The sequence below is a fragment of the Bombus affinis genome, chromosome 16 (genome assembly GCF_024516045.1).
Source record: "Bombus affinis isolate iyBomAffi1 chromosome 16, iyBomAffi1.2, whole genome shotgun sequence".
Classification (NCBI taxonomy): Eukaryota; Metazoa; Arthropoda; class Insecta; order Hymenoptera; family Apidae; genus Bombus; species Bombus affinis.
In genome coordinates this window covers 5160641-5183676 of record NC_066359.1, presented here as the reverse complement: position 1 = coordinate 5183676, position 23036 = coordinate 5160641, and the positions used below count along the sequence as shown (strand labels likewise).

The following is a 23036-nucleotide window of genomic DNA, read 5'->3' as shown; positions in this document are numbered from 1 at the left end:
AATATCTACCAAACATGGGAGTGTATATAATTCAGATTCCAGGCTATTTCTCAGCTTCTGCAGGACAGATTGAGATTATGAGCTGCTTGTGGATGACTATTTTATTTTTTTTTTTTGTTTAATGTATAGATACAATCTTTCTACTGTCTTGTTATATGTATAGATAATATTTTTGCGGATGTTCGGATTTTAGTGGTCATTATTGACTGTAAATGGAGAAAAAACGCAAGGAGTAACATGAAAAAGATTTATTATTTTCGTCTTCGTAATATATTATACATTTTGTTATAAGGCAGGTTTTGCATATTATTTATGCTCATGACGGCGCATTTATTACATTTATTTTTATCTCGTAAAGCTATTATACATATTATACAGACGATAAGCAGAGAAATTATTGGAAATATTACAGAAGACGTATAAACATAATATGACGCTAAAATAGATATATAAGAAAAAGTATATACTTTAAAAGCTTATCTTAACATATCACATTAGATAAACCTATTTTGCCTTAGCAAAACCGACACGGTTATTTCCCATATCGAACTCGGTATAATAACGACCAATGAAAACATCTCCCAAGATCCATAGTGGGCCGTTTGGCTCAGGAATGTCCATTCCCATGAATCCGCTGAGGCAGACAGTCTTACCAAATTGTGTAACCTTTGATAGAAAAAGCAAGACCATTATTAAATCATTTCAAAGTTGAAATTCTTTATATCATGAAGTTTTCTTCCGGTAATACTTGACAGATATTTAGATTAAAAGATATTTATCTTACCTTCAAGACATAGTCCTTTCCAGTTAGAGGGAAAGATTTGCCACCCAATACAAAATTAATCGTAGGCAAGTTAGGAATGGAACTGCAGTCTACCATGGCTTCTCCAGCTGCAATGGCAGTAGCACCAATAGCACTGTTGATGGCTTCGACTTCTTTGACTGGTCCAGCGATGAGGGAGGTACCTGTGTCAGCAATAGCTTCGCATCCTTTTTGGCAGATTGCCAAATGTTGGGATCCTACTTTGATTCTAAAATTCGTATTATCATTAATCACATTGTTCTCTAGGACTACGAAAGTTATTTTCACAAATTTAATAAATACCCGTCCATCCTGAATTGCCAGTATCCTTTCCTGTCGACTGGGACATAAGTGAATGGACCTTCATAATGATTTGGATCTGAGCCTCCCAAGATCAATTCTCCACCAGCTTTGTCGTCAGGGTTTCTGAGATGAATTAATAAATAAGATTTTTATTTTTTCCGTTTCCTCTGTGACATTTTGAATAATTTTTGATTCTACCTGTTCAGGTAGAAACTGAAAACGGGCTGAGGTACCAATCCTTGTTTGACCATGTTGTAGAAGACAGGTGTTACGCCATCGACAGCAATTTTAGAGTAGGCCATACCCAAGATACCATCGAACTTAGCGGCGACGAAAGCCATTCCCGGTTCGCTCAAAGCTTCGGCGAAAGTCTGATCGGAGACTTTCAGTCCAGCAACCTGTATCAAACATAGTTATTCTTCAATTAACTTCCTCTTTTAATTCGATTAATTTGATTACATGCAGCTGAGTGATAGACGTGAATATTCACGAAAAAATATATGAGGATATACAAAGTTAGAAGGAAATTAAATCACATGATTAGGCGATATATTTTTTATTGTTATTTATAGATAATGGTTGGAAAATCGTGGGAAGCAAAATCAATAGTTGTAAGAAAAGAATAAATACTCTGTTATCTGCATGTAAATACTTACATTCACAACATCAGTAGACAGATACCCAGAGAGACTTCCAGAGCCATAACGGATGGCAAAATCAGTACCATTCTTCTTGTACGTGGACGATTTGGTATTATCATATTTATGATGCAACTCTGAAAAAAATATATAGTATTTGTGTCAAATTTAAAGAAAACAACAAATTTAAAAGAGATAACATTATCTTAGTCACATAAAAAAATCTTTAATTCTTTTACTGATTTATAAACATTCTATATGTAGTAGTATTATTATCTAAAAGATAAAGTTTTAATTGTAATAATGACAGTGATAGCAATATTATAAAAAGAGATAATTTGATCTTAATCGTACAGAGAAGTTTTTAATTTCGCAATTAATTTATAAGTACTTGAAGTGTAGTACTATCATTATCTCAGAGATGAAGTTGCACTTCATAGTGCTGATATATTATGTTACAGTGTTATCATATCCATTCTTTTTAGATTCTAAAATCTAATCATCTAAAATCTGTTAGAAGTAATAACAATTTATAAATTACTCAATATTATTATTACTGTTTCTTTATCATTTAACCTACAAGTTAAACTTTCAGTATATAATTTCAGTATAACTTTATGTATATAATTTTCATAATATTTTTAAGTTATGATCTATCATACGCCATAGCTTATATAATTCAAGTAAATAAATTATGAATTACAGAAGTGAAACAAAAGATCTTTAAAGTTTTTATAAGTTTTGACAATATACTCACTGCAAGCGATATTGGTAAGATGACACTTTTTGGAAGGAACCCAGAGGTTTGAGGAACCAGTATCAAAGATTACTTTAAAATCTTGTGAGGGAGTTCCAATGCTAATGACACCATAATATTGAGCATCCAGATAGTTGGAAAGAGGTTCTGGCTGAGGAAAATTTCCTTGCACCATGTGTGCTTGGTATACTTCAGTGTTATATTCTTTGAATTGTTTCCTAACAGTGTCTATCTTATGCAGAGTAATTCTTGAAAGAAACAAAAAATATATTTTTGAAATCTACATTAGCAATTCCTAATTAAGTCTATAAAGAAACATTGTAGTCTCCTGCAAACAAGTTTTTGCAACAAAATTTTATATAAAAGTAAATAGCAATTTATCATTAAATAATAATTCTCTATTTTTTGAAAAACCTTTATATTGATATATAACTTAAGTATGTATTAAAATGTGAGGGAGATTCTGATCCTGATAAATTTTTAATGTTCAAGAATATGAAGAACGATGGGCAATGATATTAGAATAAAAAAGAGGATAGAAATGTATCCTCTTTAGGGGGATAAAAGAAGACCACAGAAAGCCAACTTATGAAAATCATTGAAGCTATATTTACAAAACATCACACATGAAATTCATTTCAAAAATGATTATTCATTTTATACAAACAAGTACAATTGGAGGAATATGTGACGATTATTAAATTATTTAAAAATTTGCCTCGATGTATGATAAATAATACAATAACTGAGCCAATTATAGAAAGTCATGTTCTTTGTTTAAAAAAAATTGTTATATTTACCTCTGCAAATCAGCATTGGCTAGTGCTATGAGAGCACAAAGGCACAAAGCACGGTACATTTTCAAACAAGCTTCTAACTCTTGTTTGAAATAGGAATCTTAGCAAACAAAGTTCAGAAAAGGAAGTTTCTTTTTCCCGAATTTTCTGCGTAACACTACTGGCAGAAACAACACTAACGCATCATCGAGTAAAAGCCTCCCTTAATAAAGGATTCTCCGAGATTATCGGGGACTTCTTGCGCATGCGCATCTTGGACCAGCAGACACATGCCAATATCACGTATATTGATATATAAAGTTAGTTTAAATATAATAAGTAAAAAATTTATATAAATAACTCAAGACTACATATATTCATAGTATATATCTTACAGTAAAAATTTTCATAGATATTCATTGAAATATAGCATCACAGAAAAATCGAAAATTTGAAGAAATTGTTAAAATGTAGGTACGTTCCTGTTGTCACAGTCAGCTGATTGAATACTTGCAAATACATAAAACGAACCACTTGTAGAAAGATATCGCGCTTAAGTGGCGTGTATGTATATGAAGTAGGATTATGTTAGTAAACGTGTTATATATCTTTGTTGTGGCGCTACCTTGTGAGGAAAGTAATAATCTAATTCGTTTCGACCCAGCGCCACCTCGTAATGAACCTAGTTATTCAGTTTAAAAAAATTTGTTTGGTATCAGAAGGTATTATATTTTTACGTTAACAAATTTAAATAACTTTTGTGTACATAAAATCATTAATAAACTATGGAATTTTATGCATTTAAAGAAAATTTAAAAGTGCCAAATTGCATAGAATGCACGTATGAAATATCCAGATTATAATGCTTTTTATAATACTTAACAAGTAAAACAATTTTCTAATGAAGTTTTACACTTTTAATTATATTCTCAAAGATATGAATTTGCATAAAAGTCTACAGTCAAATCATTAGGAATATTGAAATATTTTCTGTGTACGATTGAAAATAAATAGGAAAGACAAATACCTTTCATTTACAAACACGTTATTTATTGGCATTATTGATATTGACTGGCAAATTGTCTGTAATTTAGCTTTGCAAGGGTATTATAATAACATTTTCGCGTGTCGTGCATGTCTCCGTCGATATTTCGAAGTACTGTATATTTGACAAGTTTAAAATATCGTAAAATTCGCATAACCTATTTCAACTTTAGAACGATATTGTATTAGCGAATTCACAAAATTTGAATTGTAGAAACAAATTTGGTTTCTAATTTATGAAATGCGAGGAAAGAAAAAATTCAATATGTACTTTTGTTATTATAATTTTACAGACAAAAGATGGATTATTCTTTCCTAGTTCAGTTCTTAGTTTAGAGTAGATGTTACTTGTAATAAAATAAACATTTAGTAAAATTGAATTTTTTGTTTTCTACAGTTGTCTATACATTTGTGTAGATATACATATAGTAACTGGCGAAAATATTTGGACATTTACCTCGAAAAAACTGTTATTGTTTCGTTTTTTGCTTTGAAATTAGTTGTATTCAGATTTTCTTATAAAATTCTGTAGAAATCTGTAAAACATATGTAACTTTCGAATTTAAATATATCTAAATATATGCCATGGTTTATTATTAAACTGAAGATTTTTATAGAATTAAAGTAGTTCTATCTACCAAATATTCTAGCACTATACTTCAGATATTTTATATATTTTTTTGTATTATGTGCAATTTTACAAATTAAAAATTTCCTATAAATGTATAAAAATACGCAGTCTATTCATTATCATTCAGTGGATATACAATATAACTGAATAGTAAAAAACATTCTATATTTTTATCGAAATTTAAATTTGAAATATCGAAAAATCGATACAAGAATCGAATGTTTCGAATCCATAAACGATAATTTAGGAGCGACATGAAAACTACTATAAAAATTGTAACTGAAACAGAAATATCAGTTTCGTGTAACAGACATTCAAAACCAAGGTTCTATTTAATTTCTTGTAGGAATCAAAATCAATGTCATCATAATTTTCAACTCATATTTCTTACATTTTACAGGGAAATTGAACAAAGGACCTTAACTTTTAAAATTCTATAAACTAACTTAGTTTATCCTAACACTTTTGTTCATTACTGTATTTATAGGTTACTCTATACAATCTCTCTAAATTCAATTTTGTAACGGGAATAAAAATTGAATCGATGAAAAACAAAAAGAGTATCGCCGTACGATTGTAATTTTCGTTGAAAGAGTTTCCATATCGATTACTCGAATTTATGTTTACGCGGGTTGCTACCAGCAATGCATTCTGGGTTGATAGAAGACCGTGATAGAAGACCCTAATCGCGGGCCAATCAGTGGGCAGGATCGCAGTACGGGCACTTCAGTCTTGAACTCAATCGAGGAATAGTCGGTGTCGGCTTGAGCGAGCTAAATTTTTGTGTAAATCAGTTCACATAGAAAAAAATAAGTACACATTACCGCCGGGGCCAGAATATAACGATCGTTTTCTTGTGTATCAGTTGGTGAACGTGTTATTTGAAAAGGTATGTCGATGTGTTATACAAATGGAAAATCTATTTTTTTTTTTCATATTTTAGACCGGAACCCATCTCTTATGTCAAAAGTCAACTTTTCTGATTTCATCTAATCACCATTATACTTAGCGCGATGTTAATTTTCAAATAGCCGCCGTTATCATGGCCTGGTTACGATGCATTGCGTGTAAACGAATTATTATTCTCGTTTCGTCGCATATCGATAAAACATTGTCCTCCCGCGTTTCGCCACCGCAGCTCTTTACTCTCTGCGATTATTTTGTATTGCAATCATTACACATCTAATCATCCTCTGGGTTTTCTAATGACTGCTCGATGGATTATTATGCCGGCTAATGACATATATGCTACTGTCAAAATTGCGCGCATTCGTTTTCCCAGGTTCAATTTATAGTTCTCTCAGTAACCGTAATTAGTATTTTCTTTTCATCCTTCAGTGTAAAGAAAGAGAAAAATTGCTAGCCTCTTAGCATTTTTTACATTGAATGTTTTCCAATGGAAAGATGCACAGAAAGGTGTATTCAGGTTTTTTCTTTTCTTGCTTTCTGTATGTTTCAGAGCTATCAAAATGTCAGACAGAAAGGCTGTGATAAAAAATGCTGATATGTCTGAGGAGATGCAGCAGGATGCTGTTGACTGTGCAACTCAAGCCCTTGAAAAATACAATATAGAAAAGGTATGTATAGATTGAGACTTGAATGATATCACAGATATTGCGTGTATGATGAGAAATGGTACACGTATCTGAATTTGAATATAATGTACTTTATTTAGATATAATAAATAAGAGAATTAGAGAAATAAATGTATGAAATATAATAGATTAATTATATATTTTTATTTCAGGACATTGCTGCCTTCATTAAGAAAGAATTTGATAAAAAATATAATCCAACGTGGCATTGCATCGTAGGCCGTAACTTTGGAAGCTATGTAACACATGAAACAAGACATTTTATCTATTTTTACTTGGGTCAAGTAGCGATCCTTCTCTTCAAAAGTGGATAAATTGGAGTCTATTCTGTAATCACAAACCTTTCTTCCTCCCTTCACACACGCTACATGGAAATACCTTAAATCACGTCACCGTCTGTAAGAAAAATTACAATATTGTGTATAATGGAAATTTGATTTCAAGCAAAAAAAAAATACGCACTCCCAGTTAAACAAAGAAGTATAAAAGTATATAATGATCATTGGTACTATTGACTTTGCTGTTTTACTTATCTCAGGAGATAAGACAATGAAAAATTCTGTAGAAACTACGGAGAGAAAAAAAAGGGTAGGGAGATGATTAACTGAATGAGAAGAAATGAAAAAAAAGTGAAAGAAAATCAATTGACATACAATCTTACATGTTAAAATGTATCATGTATGCCAGAAAATTTGTTGTGTTCTTGTTTTATATTAGGTATATATAATGTGAGGTTGAGTTCAATACTGGCGATTTTAAATTAATAAATTTTTAGTGTTTAATACACTAAATGCACCTAAGTATAATGTAACATTCATACAAATTACATGTATGGTTTTTATTATCTTACTATGCTTGAGGAGAACTGTATTCAGTAGTCATCAATAATGAATCTAAGCCAAACCTTGATTGATTGCTGCGATCATTATTATTTTATGTAATGTTGTAAATTGTCCCTTTATTCTGTGATGCTGTGCAAAACAGAAGTGGTTAACGAAATCATCTTCGATTCGTTTGAATTCTGTGACACTTCTGTAAAAAAAAAATCTGGAAGTGAGGCTGACGAGAAAGAAAGCTTAGTTATGGACCCGCTATCGCGTTGATGATAAATTTAAACGTAACGATTATTTAAATTTACACAGTGCTAAGTAAGATGTTGCATAATATTCAAATCGAGTCATTGTCATAATTCTAGTTTTTTTTATATTGTGCACACGGAATTTTGCAAAATGTATTATTCTTAAGGCAATATACATTTAGGGAATTATTTTCTTTTTCTGTTTCTTTCTTTCTTTTTCTCTTTCTTTCTTTCTTTCTTTCTAACTTTCTTCCTTTCTTTCTTTCTTTCTATATTTTCTTCATCTTCTTTCCAAAAGAAAAAAGAGAGGAACAGATATATTCAACTCATTAAATTCTATCCTTTATGTAACACCCAATACCCAATATTACGGTACTTATATATATGATAAAATATAGATTATACATATATATTATACTATTTATATATAGTGCAATCTTAAAACGATTTTTCATGCAGTATTTGATTATCACAACGTTGCTACATTGTTCAAATTTTAGACTGATTATTAAACATCGTCACAAGTATATGACTTGCATGGTTCTTTTTTATAATAATACGCATTTTTTTATAATAATACGCAATATTATTATAAAAGTTTAACAGAGAACGTTGCCCTTTTAAACGACAAATTACATCTAAAGAGAGAGAGAGAAAGATAGCAGAAGCGGGACAGAATTAATTACACGCTTTTTGATTATAATCCAATCTAAATGTTCAGGTGAACGTATTCCCTTTGGTCTCATCTTCGATGTATCTTCTTTTTTTTTACGTATTAACGCACATAAAATGAATGAAGAATAGTGGCATCTGTAAAGAATACATTGAGAAGAACTGATACACTTATTTAGTGTTTGAAGTTTGTTAAATAGGAGAATTTGAAAAAGTGTAGTATTGCGAAAAAAACAAAGCTGTGCTCAGATCAATTCACACATTGCTGATGAACCATCAATTCCCATAAGATTTCAAATATATATATATTCACTGTGTTATTAAACGTGGAGTGAATAATTCATCAACCAATTCCCAAGTTTTTTTTATGTATATCAGGACTGCGTGATTACCGAACAGAAAGAAAAAGAAAAAAGTGGAAGCACTTGCAATTTTATATGATAAAATTAAAGAAAGAAAATTCGTACGTTATGTTTGAAAATATATCTAAAAGAGAAACGAAAGAAGAACGAGGCAATGCAATCCTCGTCGCTGCTAATTATAATTTTGTGTGCCTCGACGTCTTTTTTTAAAATAAAGCTAATTATGATTCTTAAACTACATTGAGAATATTCTATCTGTTTATTTATAATTATATTATAATATTGTTTGTATCATAATTATTTACTATAAAATATTAGTAAAAAAGTAAAAAAAATTTCTTTTCTGTATATAGATTAGAATATAATATATAAATATGTAATAATGTTATTATTATTATATAATAATTATTGTATATAATAATATTATTATAATACAATAATTTATTAAATAATAATTTTATTATATTTTATTATTTGTAGTTGAAAGTATTCAATATTTTGTAAAATGTATTTAACGATTAATTGTATCAATTTTATCGGTCCTTTCTATACATGGTATCTCCTTATTGAATTATTAATTAATGCGTAGCGTCTATTAAGTCAGTAAAATCGATATTACATACAAAAGTTGCATCAAACAATTACACTAAGTTGAAAATTAAATGATCTTTCGAGAGTCATCGATACTGGATCGTGTATCAGATTTAATTAGCGACTAAATTTGAGCGGAAAGGTCAACGCAGAAGCTTCACCTGATTCGAGTGTATACCTTACCAAAAGAATCCCTCTACGTATAGTTTTGCATGCTTTCAGAAGAAGAGAGAACCTAGGTGACACAGTTGCCAAGACGACAATCAAATCACAACAAAACATTTCTCCAGTTGCTCCCAAGTTTTGAGTAAGAACTAAAGGAACAGGAGCCAAAGTTTGGTACATAATGAGGGAAAATACTAAGTTCATTGTAATTGAGGTGAACAAGCTGCTGGGACGTAGTTACAGTGTCATTTATTTCAATTCCTTAAGCTCAGAGGAATTGGTTCAAGTAAGAATTTAACTGCTCAGAGGTCATACTGATTGACTCCATAAATTGAAGGTCACAGGAAAAACATGTATTAAGTCTACCTGTGTTAAAATCAATAGTAATTTCTATGCTACTTGATGGCTAGAAGGTAGTGTTTTAGTGTACATGAGCGATTGTGGAATTTACAGAAAGTTGATAGAGTTGATCAAGTTGACTTCAATCGATAGTTCAATTTGTTATTTGATTTCATGAGATTTCACTTTTCAATTAATTCAAATGATGTTATCAATGACTGGTTTGTTCATGCTAATTGCATTGTAGGTATTGAAAGAAGTATTGATTAAAATACAGGATCAGAATGTCGATGCCAGTGATACAAAGAATGAAACTCCTGAAGAGATCTCCATCTATATTCTGTCTATTCTCCGTATTCTTCATTATCAGCCTCAAACAGACCCTGTGACCTTTAGGCAAGAATTTTTATATTTCATTTGGACAAAGTTCTTTAATCCTACTGTTCTCTTTGCTACTTCAAGTATCTCCTTTTAAAATTTCAAACTACTTTCTACTACTGTATTCTGAAACCAAATCTTTAAATATTTTATATATATTTTAATAGCATTTTTTGAACTAGTATTAGAGTAGAACGATTTGAATTAGAGTTACTGGTATTTATTGAATTAGAATTTTCATTTTGGGAAAGTGTAGATCCAAGGAGAATAGCAGGGTTAAGATTTAATGTAGCTAATATTAAAAGACTATCTAGGCTGTGAATATTTATGCAAGTTTATATTTTTGACTGATCACAGATTGATCATTTTTTATATGAATATAATTCATAGAATTGGGACCTGGATAGAGAATTATTGTGCTCATTAAATATTATAATAGATACTATACTTTGAATATTTTCTATTTTCTTGCATACTATATACAGCTCATTGTTATTTACTTTTGCACCCTTAGATTTCCCATAAATGTATAAAAATTCACAGTCTCACTCTTTATCATTTTGTCTTAGGAATTTTTTTCTAAGAGACTACTTAAGTACTTCTATTTATGGTGGTTTCTTATATGTATATAGGCAGGGCTTGATTCGCGGAGATCCTGATACCATACACCCCATCCTGACCTGGCTTCTGTCTCATATAAACATAGTTCGAAAGAGAGCTTACTTATCACGTTTCCTAGTGAAGGTATATTGCATCTTCATGTACAAGGTGTACTAGAAAAATAACACGGCTGATTTTCTAAAAATATTTATAAATATCAAGTACAAACAAACTTTGTTCCCTTTAAAATAGAATCCTTAGGAAGCTAATACATTGCCGAAGATGCTGTACAAATTCTTGAGAATCAGATAATCATAATATATATATATAATACTATTATATAATATATATTATTCAAAACAGTCGTATATGCTAAAGCTAGTAAGTTATAGTTGATACAAAAGCTAAAGTATGGATGTATGTTATGGCTTGTAAAGTTGAGTTTTGATGATTATTACCAGTTTCTAAGAAACGAGATCAGTCTTATTACTGTTTCGACACACCGTATATGTATGTGATTTTATTTTCTTAAAATTATTTCCATCGAGTGATTTCATTATCATTAATTAGTTAGAGGTTCCTGCTGAGTATTTAGGCGATCCAGAAGTCTCCGCTTTGTACGAGCAATACACAAGTTTGATCGATAGATTCAAAGCAGCGCACAAGGAAAGGGAGATCGGGAGGAAGGTAAAGGATCTCGATGATTAAACTGCGGATGTTTATGCATCAATATATTTATGAAATTTAAAGTAAAATATCGAAAATGAAGCAGTCGATCTGATATTCAGTAACAAATCTACATGTATGTATTTAAATTCCGTTTCTTTAATTGCGTTAATAAATATATAATATAATATAAATAGTCGCATAAATATAAACAATTGTATAAATATCTGCAATGTAACAATGATATTATATTTATTTCCCGTTGATGAAACATTTCTAAGATCTTCCTAATTTTTTTGCCCATGAGTTTAGAATTTTGAAAATGCTAGCGAGCTCACTGCTGATTTAAAAACGATGGAGAAGGAGAAAGAAGTAAGAAAATACTTATTTGTAGGTTTTTATTCGTTTATTTTTATTCTGGAAATTAATCTCAATTTTGTATTAATTTAGGCGGTAACTATACGTATAGAGAAGATGAGAACGAAAGCTGAAAGCGGGATACACTTGTTGGATGCTGCTCGAGCCTTGCGAGTAGAGAAAGACAAGGAACGCGATTTTGCGTTGCAAGAGGAGCAAGAAAAAGAAATAATATCCAGATTACAAGTAGAGACACTAAATAATTCAGATTTATAATAATATTTATAACTCATATCAAGATTATTTTATAATTCAGCAATGGTGTCTTACTAATCATAGTGTAATTAACAAAGAGATGATTTTGCATGAAAAAATAAGTCGATGATATAGAATAAAATTTTTCCATACCAGACTTTATTTTCACGTAGGATCATTCGATGTACAATGATTAAAATTATAATAGTTACACACGGAACATTGTAATTTAATATATTTAATGTAATTCTAGTAGAAATTTTTAAATAACGAATAACAATTTTAGACTAACTTACAAAGATTGGAAAGAGAATTACAAATTCTGAAGAAAGATGAGAATGAAATTACTGTTCAGTCATTATTGCAACATTTATCTGAAGTGATTACTGTTCAAACTATAGTCACAGATGAAAAGCTACCTGCGGAAATACACACAAGAAAAGATCACATAAAAGCTTTGAACGCAGTGAAACAGTATTCGTATTTGGGTCCGGATCAAATAACGGCTTTACGAAATAAATTGGATAGTATAGGCAAAGAGATTCAGAATTTGGTAGAATTTAAGGTAAAATAATACATAATTCGTTTCATGGATAAATCTTTTATTTATCAATATATTCGTAATTTATAAAATTATAATTCTTATTCATTAAATTGAACAAGAATAAAATTCATTTATTTCTAGTTATAATTTATATTCGCTAATAAAATTTGTCTAGATCTCGAAAAGCAATATTGATAAGATTGAACCATTTCGACAACAAGCAGCCGCAGTTGCAAATATAAAAAGAAACATCCTTGAAAAATTAGAGAGGACGATGAGTTCTTTACAAGAGCTGCAAGTAAAATTGGAAGAGAAGCATGAGCTGTCAAAAATGGTGGTAGAAGATGTTATACCTAAAGGGGAGGAGTTAAAAAAGTATATAAATCGTTTAAAAACTAGAGGAACGCTTTATAAACATTGTAAGTCCGAATTGACATGGCTTAATGCAGAAAACAGTGTTTTGCATCGAACAGCCACCATTTTAGAAAATCAGGTATGTACTTTATCATACGATTTTTAAACAAAGATTTGGATAATAATTAGTATAGTATTTATTAGTGTATTAATATAATATTGATATTATTAGTATAATCAATGCAATCAGGCGAGAGAGAGACTGGAAACTGTAAAAAAAAATATTCCAGTCGATTTCACGGAGGAAAATGCATCCTCAATGAATCTTCAGTTGGGTCGGAACGTATCTGCTTTTAAAGCGAAATTGGTCCCATTAATAAATGGTAAGAAAAATATATATGTATAACAAGATATAGTAAAAAAGAATATAAAACATACTAAAATAAAGTATTCGAAAATTTTTAATATTGTAGAGGTGCAGAGTTTGAGACAAAAGTGTCGAGAATTCGAACAACAGCAGGAAAAAGCGAAGAAAGCTCACAATGAAATAGAATCAAGTATGAGTAGCTCGATTAATAATTTACAATCTGAAATGCAGAGTAGAAAAAACAAAATAGCGAAGGTAATCGATTTTGTATTTACTGTATTAAATATTACTTTATTATTTAATTAATATCAAATATATATATCTTTATTTTCGCTTAATTATCATATTGTTATTTAATTATTCTATAAATATTAAATACATATAAAAGGATATTGAAGAGAAGGACAAACTGCAGAATCTAATAACTAAAATGAAGGCTATGGAAGAAAGAATAAAACGAGACATAGAGGTTTGTTCAATTTTTTAGTTTTTCGTGCATGTTTCGTTATTTTTTATATTTGTAAGTATTATTGTATTATATAGGACCCAACAGTTTCTGATCCTGGTAAAAAGATAAAAGAGGAACTAAACTCTGCCATCCAGGCGGAAGAAACAAAGTTAAAAAATTTAATGATGGAAAAAGAACGTTTAAAAGAAGCCACCGTGGTAAACGAAAAACAAACGCAGATGTGGAATGATATATTATCGTAAGTAAAGTACATAGTGTATTTAAAAAATGACATGTAAAAGTACATATCTTTTTTAGAGTGTTTAAATGTAAAATAAAATGTGCCGAGGAAAGTAAACAATCGAATGGAATCGTCGTACGACGAGGAGGAGCAGAAACGTTGGTTTTACAGTAATATATATTCACGAAAAGATATTCAGTGAAATTGTCGGCATTAGAGATATGTATATCGAATTAACAAAACTTTAATCACATAAAAAATACAATTTAAATTTACAGATTTTCGTGATCGATTCGGTAATTTAAAAATTAGATTGAAACAGTTACATATATTCAAAGTAGAATACTATATAACTTTCATTCAGTAACATTTTTTAACGTTAAATTTATAAAGACTAACAATTGATTAATTTGAAGAAAGTATACGCTAAAGTATTTAATATCACACTTCTACGAATGTCTTGTTTCTGAAATATGTGTTCTAAATGTATTTCACGAAACAATATTATGCTATGCTTGTACATGTCTTGTATTAAAATACAACATTAAATATATCTTTTTACAATATGTGTTGAAAGAGCTGAATTTAATGAAGTTGTAGCCGAGAAATAATAAATGTTTTTCGATTTTAATAAAAATCTCGTTCATACCTCAGTTGTTTTATTTGAAATTTATTCTTTTTTGTTTTTTTAATCAAGTTCATTTTTACTCAGCTCTAATTATACCTACTAAGGAATTCAGGTTCTTTTACGGTTTGAATATGATTAGTTCAATCATTAATATTAAGTGATATGTCATCGAGATCTATGAGTGAACGTGTAATAGTCAATTATTACAATGTCTAAGATATAAAATGCGCATTTTTGTCCGAAGGGAAAATCGTACTTCTCCTTCGGCATAGATATATAAAAGATAGTTTCTTTGAAAAAATAATATTTTAGTTGTTCAAGTCAATATTCTACTTGGTATTTATCATAATTAGAATAAATGCAATACTATTGTCTAATACCTATAATAATAATGGTAAATACAATAGTAAAATAATACATGATATATTATATTCTTACGTGAAGTTTCCAGCTTTAGTAGTAGAAATTCAACTACAAGAATAATTGCTAAAGGTTTTTAAAATCCTCAAACAATTTTCTTCTCTCTCTTTTATATTATTATTCGAAACGAGAGAACAGTACCAAAACATCTAGAATTTCATTATTCACTTTAGTAAAAGTAAGTCGTTCTATCTGTACACTTTTAACTAACATTCAACTATTCATAAGATATTTAGCATTTTTACTCACTACTGTACAAAGAAATACATTTTGGTTCGTAATATGTATCACGAGATGATATACAAACTGCACGTGTCAATATTTCTGCGAATATTTTACTCGAGAAGTTCTTTTCGAGTTGACAATTATATAGAAATACTGAAATCTTTCGTCTCTATAAATATTCAACGTTCATAACGATATAAATGAACGTGAAAGTCTGAGTAAACATTATACGTTGAGCATATACGTAGTATTAATTGGAGTAAAAAGAATTCTTGCGATCGCGAAGAGCATCCTAATTGTTGTTAAATAATATTATATGATTATACTTAATAATTCACAGCATTTCAAGTATATATGTATATCTTTCTTTCGATTCGACGTTCACGTCGGAGAGAAAGGGAATGAATAACGTTCATCAGACGATCGTTAAATGCAATAAATATCGACTACAATGAATTATTGAATGATCAGGTAAAAATCCTTGCCTTAGGAAAGTGGCAGTGTTTATGACTTCTAGATTTACGATTATCATAAATCCTTTAACGAGGTGCATTGTACCTATTTCAAAACAACGATTACGCTAAACTGATCTATATGGTCTCTAGTCGTAATATACTGCTCAAAATAGCTAGATTATTATCTATATATCGACAGCTATCAACGCTGTGGAAACTAAACTTTCCTAATATCTTATAGTATTTTCATTCGTGCCTATGTTTCGAATTATTTCGAGCAGTATAATGTAATTCACAATATTTATAGTCTATAAACAGAAGAGGAAATTCTCTCTTAACCCTTGACCAAGGCTGTGTCAGTTTTATCGTTGCTAACATTATTATTATTATTGTTGTTGCTATTTTTAGAGCCAACTGCGCTCAAAGCTATTCCCAATTGAGCCGCATAGTACGTTAACATTATAGAAACCTGAAAAATACTTTGACGAGTTAACAAAAAAAGGACAATAAAGAAAATCGTATTGAAAATATGTATAAAAATATTATGTATCAAAATCATTATACCTGAGAATAAGGTAGTGGAGTATGAAAATAGTGAAATCCGAGCAGCGTATCAGATATGAGGAAACATATACTACCAATGCAGCTGCATAATTTAGTCCACGTCCATAACTCCTGACGAAGAAATACGATTTATTCAATAGATCGTGTATGATGAAAATAATGACTACACTTTCCAGCACAGTGCTTTCCAGTCGTATTATTTTGCTCGGAAAATTGGTAACGAAAGTTACGGAAGATTTATCTAGAATTCGGATTTTCGTAATCTGTAATTTTACGAGTCCTTTTTTGGCAAATTTCTCGTCTTTCTCGGTAATGAATTCCTTCGAATAATTTTTAAATCATAAATAAACTACGGATATATTTATGCAAATTCATGCTTTTATAAATATAGTTAAAAAAGTGGGATTAGATTTGTTTTACTAAATATTAAACCGGTACTATATTTTGGATATTTTATATATATATATATATATATCTTTGTATAATATGTAATAAATACATAAAAATCTGCAGTCTAATAAATAATAACAGTTAATCAGTTTAGCTACATGTGTTGGATAGAAATTCATAATAAAAACGTTACGAACTTCTCGAACGATCTAATATAATCCTTTCATGAACGGATACATCTCCTTTAATCTGGATAATTGAATAAAAAGCTTCTTAAATTATAATTTATTTATAACACGCAGCCTCCTCCCTTTCGACGTGATGAACAAGGAAGCATGGTACGTAGATGCACGTGGTCAAGGTGTAGGCCATCTCCTACCCATCTTGTTTTTACATGACTCGTTTCACCCTTTAATTGGATCAGTGGATCGTGTTACACTTAACGTAACAAAACATGTAACTCAATTTATCTACAGCTAATCTAATTTTCTGCTAGATAAAAGGCAGGAAGTAAGCCAAACGATCCATGAAAATTCCAAAAGACTGGAAAACACCGTGTGTAAACAAAACAAAACTTCTCATTTTGTTTTCTACTTTTCTCTGTACTTTGTAAAATTGCACTCTAGAGATTGCCCTCCACGCCATGGTGGTTAGTAACACCGTGTAAACAGGAACGCCAATCACCAGAATTCCATTCAGACCAGGCATTAAAGCGTATATGACTGAAAAATACGATCTCTTTTTATTTTTCCAAAAGCTTGTTTAATTTTTGTATATGTAGGATGTCTCGATAATCATGGTGCAATCGACAGGAGGATGATTCTACGTGAAAAGATACGTTAGAAACGTAGAACAAAGATTTTTCATACAACAAATGTGGAAATGTTTATTGAGACACCATATTTAATCAGTATGTTTATTTTTATAATGAGGACCGAGGATTATTCGTAGACTACGGATTTTTATGCAAATTGGTTTTACGAACTCAATTAAATAAATGGAATCTAACAATAAGTAGAAATTTCTTTCATTCATTACATATTACGATAAGTCCTATACATTGAATATTTCGTATATCTTTTACAATTCTAAAATCCCTATACATGCATAAAAATTCGCAGTCTGATCATTCTTGACTTACCTAGCGAACACAACGCGTATAAAATTGTACCTAACATTATGTTAAGCGGTATAAAACCGAATGCACTGATGTACATGATTTGGGCCAGGGCAAACATGCACATCCCTGGCGTGAAACAACTAGGCCAAACCAATAGCGCATCTCCTATGCAACTGAATATCAACCCTGTCAATATGCGTCTGGAGAATCTGTATCTGAAAAATAAGACCGTCAATCGTAAGTGTCTGTCTCGGAATATTCAATTTCCAAAACTAAATAGAATATCTATGTTTAATGTTAAAACAGAAATAGCAATAACAGTAATACTAGAACTACCGATTTTACTTAATTTTTCTTAAAAATTGTATGGCAAATTTTATTAAAAATTTTATTAAAAATCTCTAGAATTACAATGGTGCATTCTTTGGGACTTTTCCTGAGATTTTTTAAAAATTTATGAATAAATATAAACTATACCTTATATAAGTTATAGTTCATAGGTAGTTCCAATACTAAATAGGTTCCATGATAGCTTTATTCATAAATATTTATTATCAGCTATAAGTATCAACACTAATCGACAAATACATTTCGCCAAAGACATTACTTCCATCATGGCAGAAATGGGCATATATATTTTATTTAACAAATAAATTTTACATAATACAACAACATTATATGTTAATAAAATTATTCGTTATTTATCTTTTTATAAGTACTTGAAATGATAAATAATTCTATTATAAGTAATTAATGAAACTGAAAATTTCAGATGATTATTGCCCAGCTCTGATCCAAGATTCCAAGCAAACAGAAGCACAGAGAAGCAGTGAAGAAGTATTCTAGCTTACACTTACATTTTCAGGTGACTTTTTCGGTTGCAATATTTTTCAATCAATGTTCATCTTTTATAAAGTGATATAATTTTTTTTTTTTTTTTTGTTTAAAATATTACAGAAATATCGTTAATATATATATTGCCGGCTGTCGAAACGTAATAGCGAACATTTCGTACGTTACATAGGAAGAAGAGCAATCATCGGTATGTACGTCACAAGGCCGACGCAGAACGTTATATTCTGCCTCGCAATAAATCGATCCTCTTCTTTGTTTCCAACGGAAAATTGCACTTACGAGATCAATCGAGAATTTCGCGCGATCTGTGGAGTGCGAAAATCGTTAAAAAGAACAAACTTGGCGGGAAGTTTAAAAATATGTGCGTTACTGATTAGGAAAAAAAGTGACCTGAAAATAAGCATGTAAGCGAGGTCGTATGATAAATGGCTAGCACCTACGAGTAGCCACGGAAATGTAACATTGACTCGATTAACTCGTATCTTCCGCTCAGTTAAACGCTTGCTCGTTAAAAGTATCATTTTGTAGATATAATATGACATATGTATGGTAACTCACAGAACTATTTAAATATCTATAAACATTCTGTATGAATATATTATGCGTGTTATATATTACATACATTTTCTAAACATTTTCGGATTTTATTACCACCATAATGAGTCGTAACTACCATGATTATATTGGTAAAATTTCAGCCGAATGTAAAAATATACATAGAAGCTACAAAATATTTCGTGCAAATATAAAATACCTTCTAGCTATTATACTATATACTATATACTATATGCTATATATATTATAGTGTATCATATATTTATGCAGACAAAAGAGTATTAAATCAGAATTATTAGTTTTGCAGAGAACTACTAACTAATATTTAAAGTACGATGTAAGATCAACTGTTAGAATATGTTTCATCCCATTGCACTTACAAAACATTTGTTATGTTCATTTAGACTTAGAAATATTTGTCTAACCGGTATCTGGCATAATTGAGTTTTATAAAAATGATTCAAATTAACCACAGACCACGAACAAAGGACATACTTATCCTAGTTTGACTAAAATTTAACTTATATCTTTTTGTTCACCCATCATTGATATATATATTTTCAGATTAGTTTTTTATCGATATAATCATGATAGTCGTGTCATACTAATATATACATAAAAATTGCCCATGTTAAATGTGAAGTGCTTTAATGGGCTACTGTAAACGGTAACAACTACGTTGCGTCGTTAAGTTGATAATAAAAACGGAAACACGAAGGTCGATAAATTACCTCCGGTTAATACTTTTCGATTTTATTGCCAAAATGCATGGGGCGCTAGTGACACTACTGGTGCGATTTTTCATTTTCATTTCCTTTTCTTTACTTTTTTTTCAAATTTTTCAATGCTCGTATATTAATTTGAAATAAAAAATTGAAACAACCATTTAATAGAGTGTTGTTGAGTTGCAGAACAAGAGGCGTGAGACAAAAAGGATCGGCACATGCAAAATTCTGTCGCACTTACTCCTGCGATAAACTAATTCCATGTAGAAGAACAAAGACGATAAGACTTATAATTGGCAAACACTTGAAACATGCCGTCAGCAGGGACGGCTGCTCGGCCAGTAATATAAAATACACGGACACGCTTTTAAAGAATGGGACTAGCTTTGGGCCGACACTTTTTAACTGGAACAGACAAAACATGAAATCGGAATCAAATGACCGACCGTGAACGTGACTGACACCTTCTTAACCGAAACGCTACTGTACTAACAATAACGATCTTTTCTTAACACGTTCACTGACACACGAACTTTCTATATTTTACCCTGGAAAAAAGAATGAAATATACTACGCCTAAGAATGAAATATACTACGAAATAATATTGAATTTTTGCATTATATTATATCGCATTTGCACATTTTTTCCGCATTTTTAATATGCGCAATTGCGCATTATTTAATGTAAGTCATTTATATTGTTGAAAATCGCTTAGTGCAGAAAATTTTTTTTTTAATCATGTTCAACAATTTGATGATCACTGTGACAGTAAACGTGTTAATCCATTTGAATGCTCTTGTTATCGACTACTAATCTTTTCTTTTTATTTTACTTTTAATTCCTCTTAATTGTTCTTATTATTTTTATTTTTAGAATACGGATTTTTATGTATTTATAGGAAATTCGAAAATGCAAAATAATTTACAAAAATTAAAAAATATTCAGGTATGGGAATCTCTATAATATTTAGTAGGTAAAACAATTTTCTATCTAGGTTCCATTTTATAAATTATATTTGTAATATTATACTAAATATTACGTTCATAAAGATATGAATTTGCATAGAAATCCGCAATCTACGTATTTTACTTTTGTACGATTTTATTATATAGCGTCTAACAAAAAATTAATGAATTTTAATTAATTTAAATCTTTCTTTTCTTTGTTTGCCTTCGATATTAAGTATCTTACAGTTAGTTTTATTTTACGACATAATTAACATATATTTTCATAAACATAACTTATTTCGCAAGATAGTTATATATGCCAAATTTTTACGAAACGCATGCGGTGCGTCATCGATTTTATATGTTGTATGTATAAATTACGCTTAATATGACATATTTATTATTTTACTCATTGAATCAGTCTCAGCAAACAGAATGTTAGAAAAGGATAATTTTGTTAATGCGTCTAATTGTAAGTTATTTATGCGTGTGTAATGGATGTTTGTTATTATAAAAAAGTTTAAGAAGTTATGTAAAATGTTTGAAAAGAAAAGTTAATTGTTTTAAAATACATATATCTTGTATGGGGCACAAAGAATGAAAGAAAGGAAAGATAAACAGATACAAAAGATAAGATAATAGAATAGCACATTATGATAATGTAGAAACATAATGGTTTTGTTAATTGTTGTTCAATACTATTGTGCAATCATAATATTTGTTTGAGTTTAAAATTCATGAAAGACAAACTAGATTATCATGATAAAGATAAACCAAAGAATATGCACTTAGACTTGCACTATGCACTTTAGACTTAGTACTATATGCAAATAGTTGGAAATTATAAAAATTCCAATGGTATAATTCCAATAAAACAGTCAATTTAAATGATGATTTAAATGGAATGCAGTATTGGAAGGAATTAATTTTCAAGGACTGATTTTATTCTTTGTCTGAGACAAAAATATATTTCAATAAAACATTACATATACTGTATAACGTTACTTTATAATGTTAATTGATCAATTATAGAATCAGTGGAAGATTGCAGAGTAACTTAGTCAAGATAGTTAAAGAGTATTCAGTGGCACTTAATTTTCATATCAATAAGAGCAAATTTAATTCATATAGTTGCTATAATGTATACTTTACTAATTAGATTATACGGTATATCGCGTTAAGGCTAAATATTTAAAACGTCATACTTCCTATAACAAGAAACTGACAACGAAAAGTGATAGATCGATTTGAAACGAAGAAAAACGAACGAATCCTTTATGTTCTTATTGCCAGCTGGCGGAAATAAACGTAAAAACAAACTGACTCAGGCAATACTACCAACATTAGTTATTAATAGCCCGTAAACAAAAACGAAAGTCAGTCAGCGCTGGACGCAAAAAAGGTAGCGCTTGTTCAAAACAAAGAGAACAGCTGTTCAATGGAATGTTCTTTTGTAATTTTTGAGTTTCTGTATTTTACTATAATAAAAAGGAAGAAGAATCTTTCGAGATCTTTGTTCTACGAAGGAGAAAATAACGAACCTGCATCTGAGAACTGTCAAGATGTGGATAACAAGAAAAATGTATAAATTCAACAAAGACTGTTGGAAAGATTATTTGGAATTGAAAAATCAATAAGAAGAAATATTGCTTACCACTTGTGCAGGAGATGACATTTTCGATTAAACCGTAATTTTTCGATCTGAATAATGACATGCACCTACATACACGATATTTTCCACTGAACTGTCAGTTACCATACAATTGCCACAGTAGACTGTTCCCCCAACTGCTGCATTATTTCTCTCCGCGTGAACAACATCGTTTCCTATTGGTTGATCTTGTAACAATAGCTTGCGGTGACCAATAGAGGTTAGGTCCTTTTCTTTTAACCCTAGAGCAGACACGTTTCTAACACTGTCATACCGCGGGCAATATGAAGATACGTCAAATAGATGGAGTTTTTTGTAATCTCACAGTGGCTCAGTAAAGTATGTAAACATTTATATAAACCTTTTGCGAATATAATCATGAATATATTTCTTGAGTGTACAATGGCTCACGAAAGTGCTTAAATACTTTTAAAGACATTTTATGCGTATATTATACAAAATAATTTGAAATTTCGTTACTATAACGAAACACAACTATCGTGATTATATTGGTAAAATTTGAACCGAATCTGACAA

At 30.1% G+C, this 23036-nt stretch overlaps 4 protein-coding genes and 1 long non-coding RNA gene across 6 annotated transcripts; 3 read left to right on the top strand and 2 right to left on the bottom strand.

The window, feature by feature from the left end:
* Nucleotides 1–233: 233 nt before the first annotated feature.
* LOC126925775 (lysosomal aspartic protease) lies at nt 234–3534 on the bottom strand. Its single transcript, XM_050741728.1, has 7 exons — nt 3301–3534; nt 2501–2748; nt 1762–1880; nt 1304–1503; nt 1106–1228; nt 785–1031; nt 234–666 (listed from the first exon to the last, which is right to left on the bottom strand). The coding sequence occupies exons 1-7, from the start codon at nt 3357–3359 to the stop codon at nt 505–507; spliced, it is 1158 nt and encodes a 385-aa protein (XP_050597685.1). The 5' UTR covers nt 3360–3534; the 3' UTR covers nt 234–504.
* A 2125-nt stretch (nt 3535–5659) lies between these two features.
* LOC126925817 (dynein light chain 2, cytoplasmic) lies at nt 5660–8621 on the top strand. Its single transcript, XM_050741816.1, has 3 exons — nt 5660–5840; nt 6411–6528; nt 6699–8621. The coding sequence occupies exons 2-3, from the start codon at nt 6421–6423 to the stop codon at nt 6858–6860; spliced, it is 270 nt and encodes an 89-aa protein (XP_050597773.1). The 5' UTR covers nt 5660–5840; nt 6411–6420; the 3' UTR covers nt 6861–8621.
* Nucleotides 8622–9031: 410 nt separating this feature from the next.
* On the top strand, nt 9032–14611 carry LOC126925747 (intraflagellar transport protein 81 homolog). Its single transcript, XM_050741670.1, has 13 exons — nt 9032–9700; nt 10001–10149; nt 10764–10875; nt 11302–11418; nt 11710–11769; nt 11848–12000; nt 12296–12574; nt 12729–13046; nt 13140–13290; nt 13381–13529; nt 13663–13743; nt 13818–13981; nt 14041–14611. The coding sequence occupies exons 1-13, from the start codon at nt 9596–9598 to the stop codon at nt 14135–14137; spliced, it is 1935 nt and encodes a 644-aa protein (XP_050597627.1). The 5' UTR covers nt 9032–9595; the 3' UTR covers nt 14138–14611.
* Nucleotides 14192–22670, bottom strand: LOC126925800 (lysoplasmalogenase-like protein TMEM86A). 2 transcript variants are annotated; one of them, XM_050741787.1, is made up of 6 exons: nt 22503–22670; nt 20142–20305; nt 17787–17980; nt 17240–17367; nt 16256–16366; nt 14192–16160 (listed from the first exon to the last, which is right to left on the bottom strand). In XM_050741787.1, exons 1-6 carry the CDS (start codon nt 22521–22523, stop codon nt 16026–16028), a joined length of 753 nt encoding a protein of 250 aa, XP_050597744.1. In that variant the 5' UTR covers nt 22524–22670; the 3' UTR covers nt 14192–16025. The 2 variants fall into 2 exon arrangements, with proteins under 2 accessions (XP_050597744.1, XP_050597745.1); XM_050741788.1 differs by having other exon boundaries at nt 17252–17367.
* On the top strand, nt 17887–19537 carry LOC126925831 (uncharacterized). The gene is made up of 3 exons (XR_007714126.1): nt 17887–18002; nt 18538–18630; nt 18790–19537. It is a non-coding gene; the product is annotated as an uncharacterized LOC126925831 (long non-coding RNA).
* Nucleotides 22671–23036: the final 366 nt, after the last annotated feature.

Bases quoted from the DNA above. Each gene is read 5' to 3' on its own strand.
- LOC126925800 (XM_050741787.1), bottom strand. From the start codon at position 22,523: ATGTCATCTCCTGCACAAGTG. The intron at 17,368-17,786 runs GTAAGTCAAGAA...CGTATTTTTCAG, and splicing joins ATACGCGTTGTGTTCGCTAG to TCATATACGCTTTAATGCCT. The intron at 16,367-17,239 runs GTAGAAAACAAA...TTTCTTCGTCAG, and splicing joins TTTACAAAGTACAGAGAAAA to GAGTTATGGACGTGGACTAA.
- LOC126925817 (XM_050741816.1), top strand. From the start codon at position 6,421: ATGTCAGACAGAAAGGCTGTGATAAAAAATGCTGATATGTCTGAGGAG. The intron at 6,529-6,698 runs GTATGTATAGAT...TTTTTATTTCAG, and splicing joins AAAAATACAATATAGAAAAG to GACATTGCTGCCTTCATTAA.
- LOC126925747 (XM_050741670.1), top strand. From the start codon at position 9,596: ATGAGGGAAAATACTAAGTTCATTGTAATTGAGGTGAACAAGCTGCTG. The intron at 10,150-10,763 runs GCAAGAATTTTT...ATATGTATATAG, and splicing joins ACAGACCCTGTGACCTTTAG to GCAGGGCTTGATTCGCGGAG. The intron at 13,291-13,380 runs GTAAGAAAAATA...TTAATATTGTAG, and splicing joins ATTGGTCCCATTAATAAATG to AGGTGCAGAGTTTGAGACAA.
- LOC126925775 (XM_050741728.1), bottom strand. From the start codon at position 3,359: ATGTACCGTGCTTTGTGCCTTTGTGCTCTCATAGCACTAGCCAATGCT. The intron at 1,229-1,303 runs GTAGAATCAAAA...AATTCATCTCAG, and splicing joins TTCAGTTTCTACCTGAACAG to AAACCCTGACGACAAAGCTG. The intron at 667-784 runs GTAAGATAAATA...TTTCTATCAAAG, and splicing joins GAAAGGACTATGTCTTGAAG to GTTACACAATTTGGTAAGAC.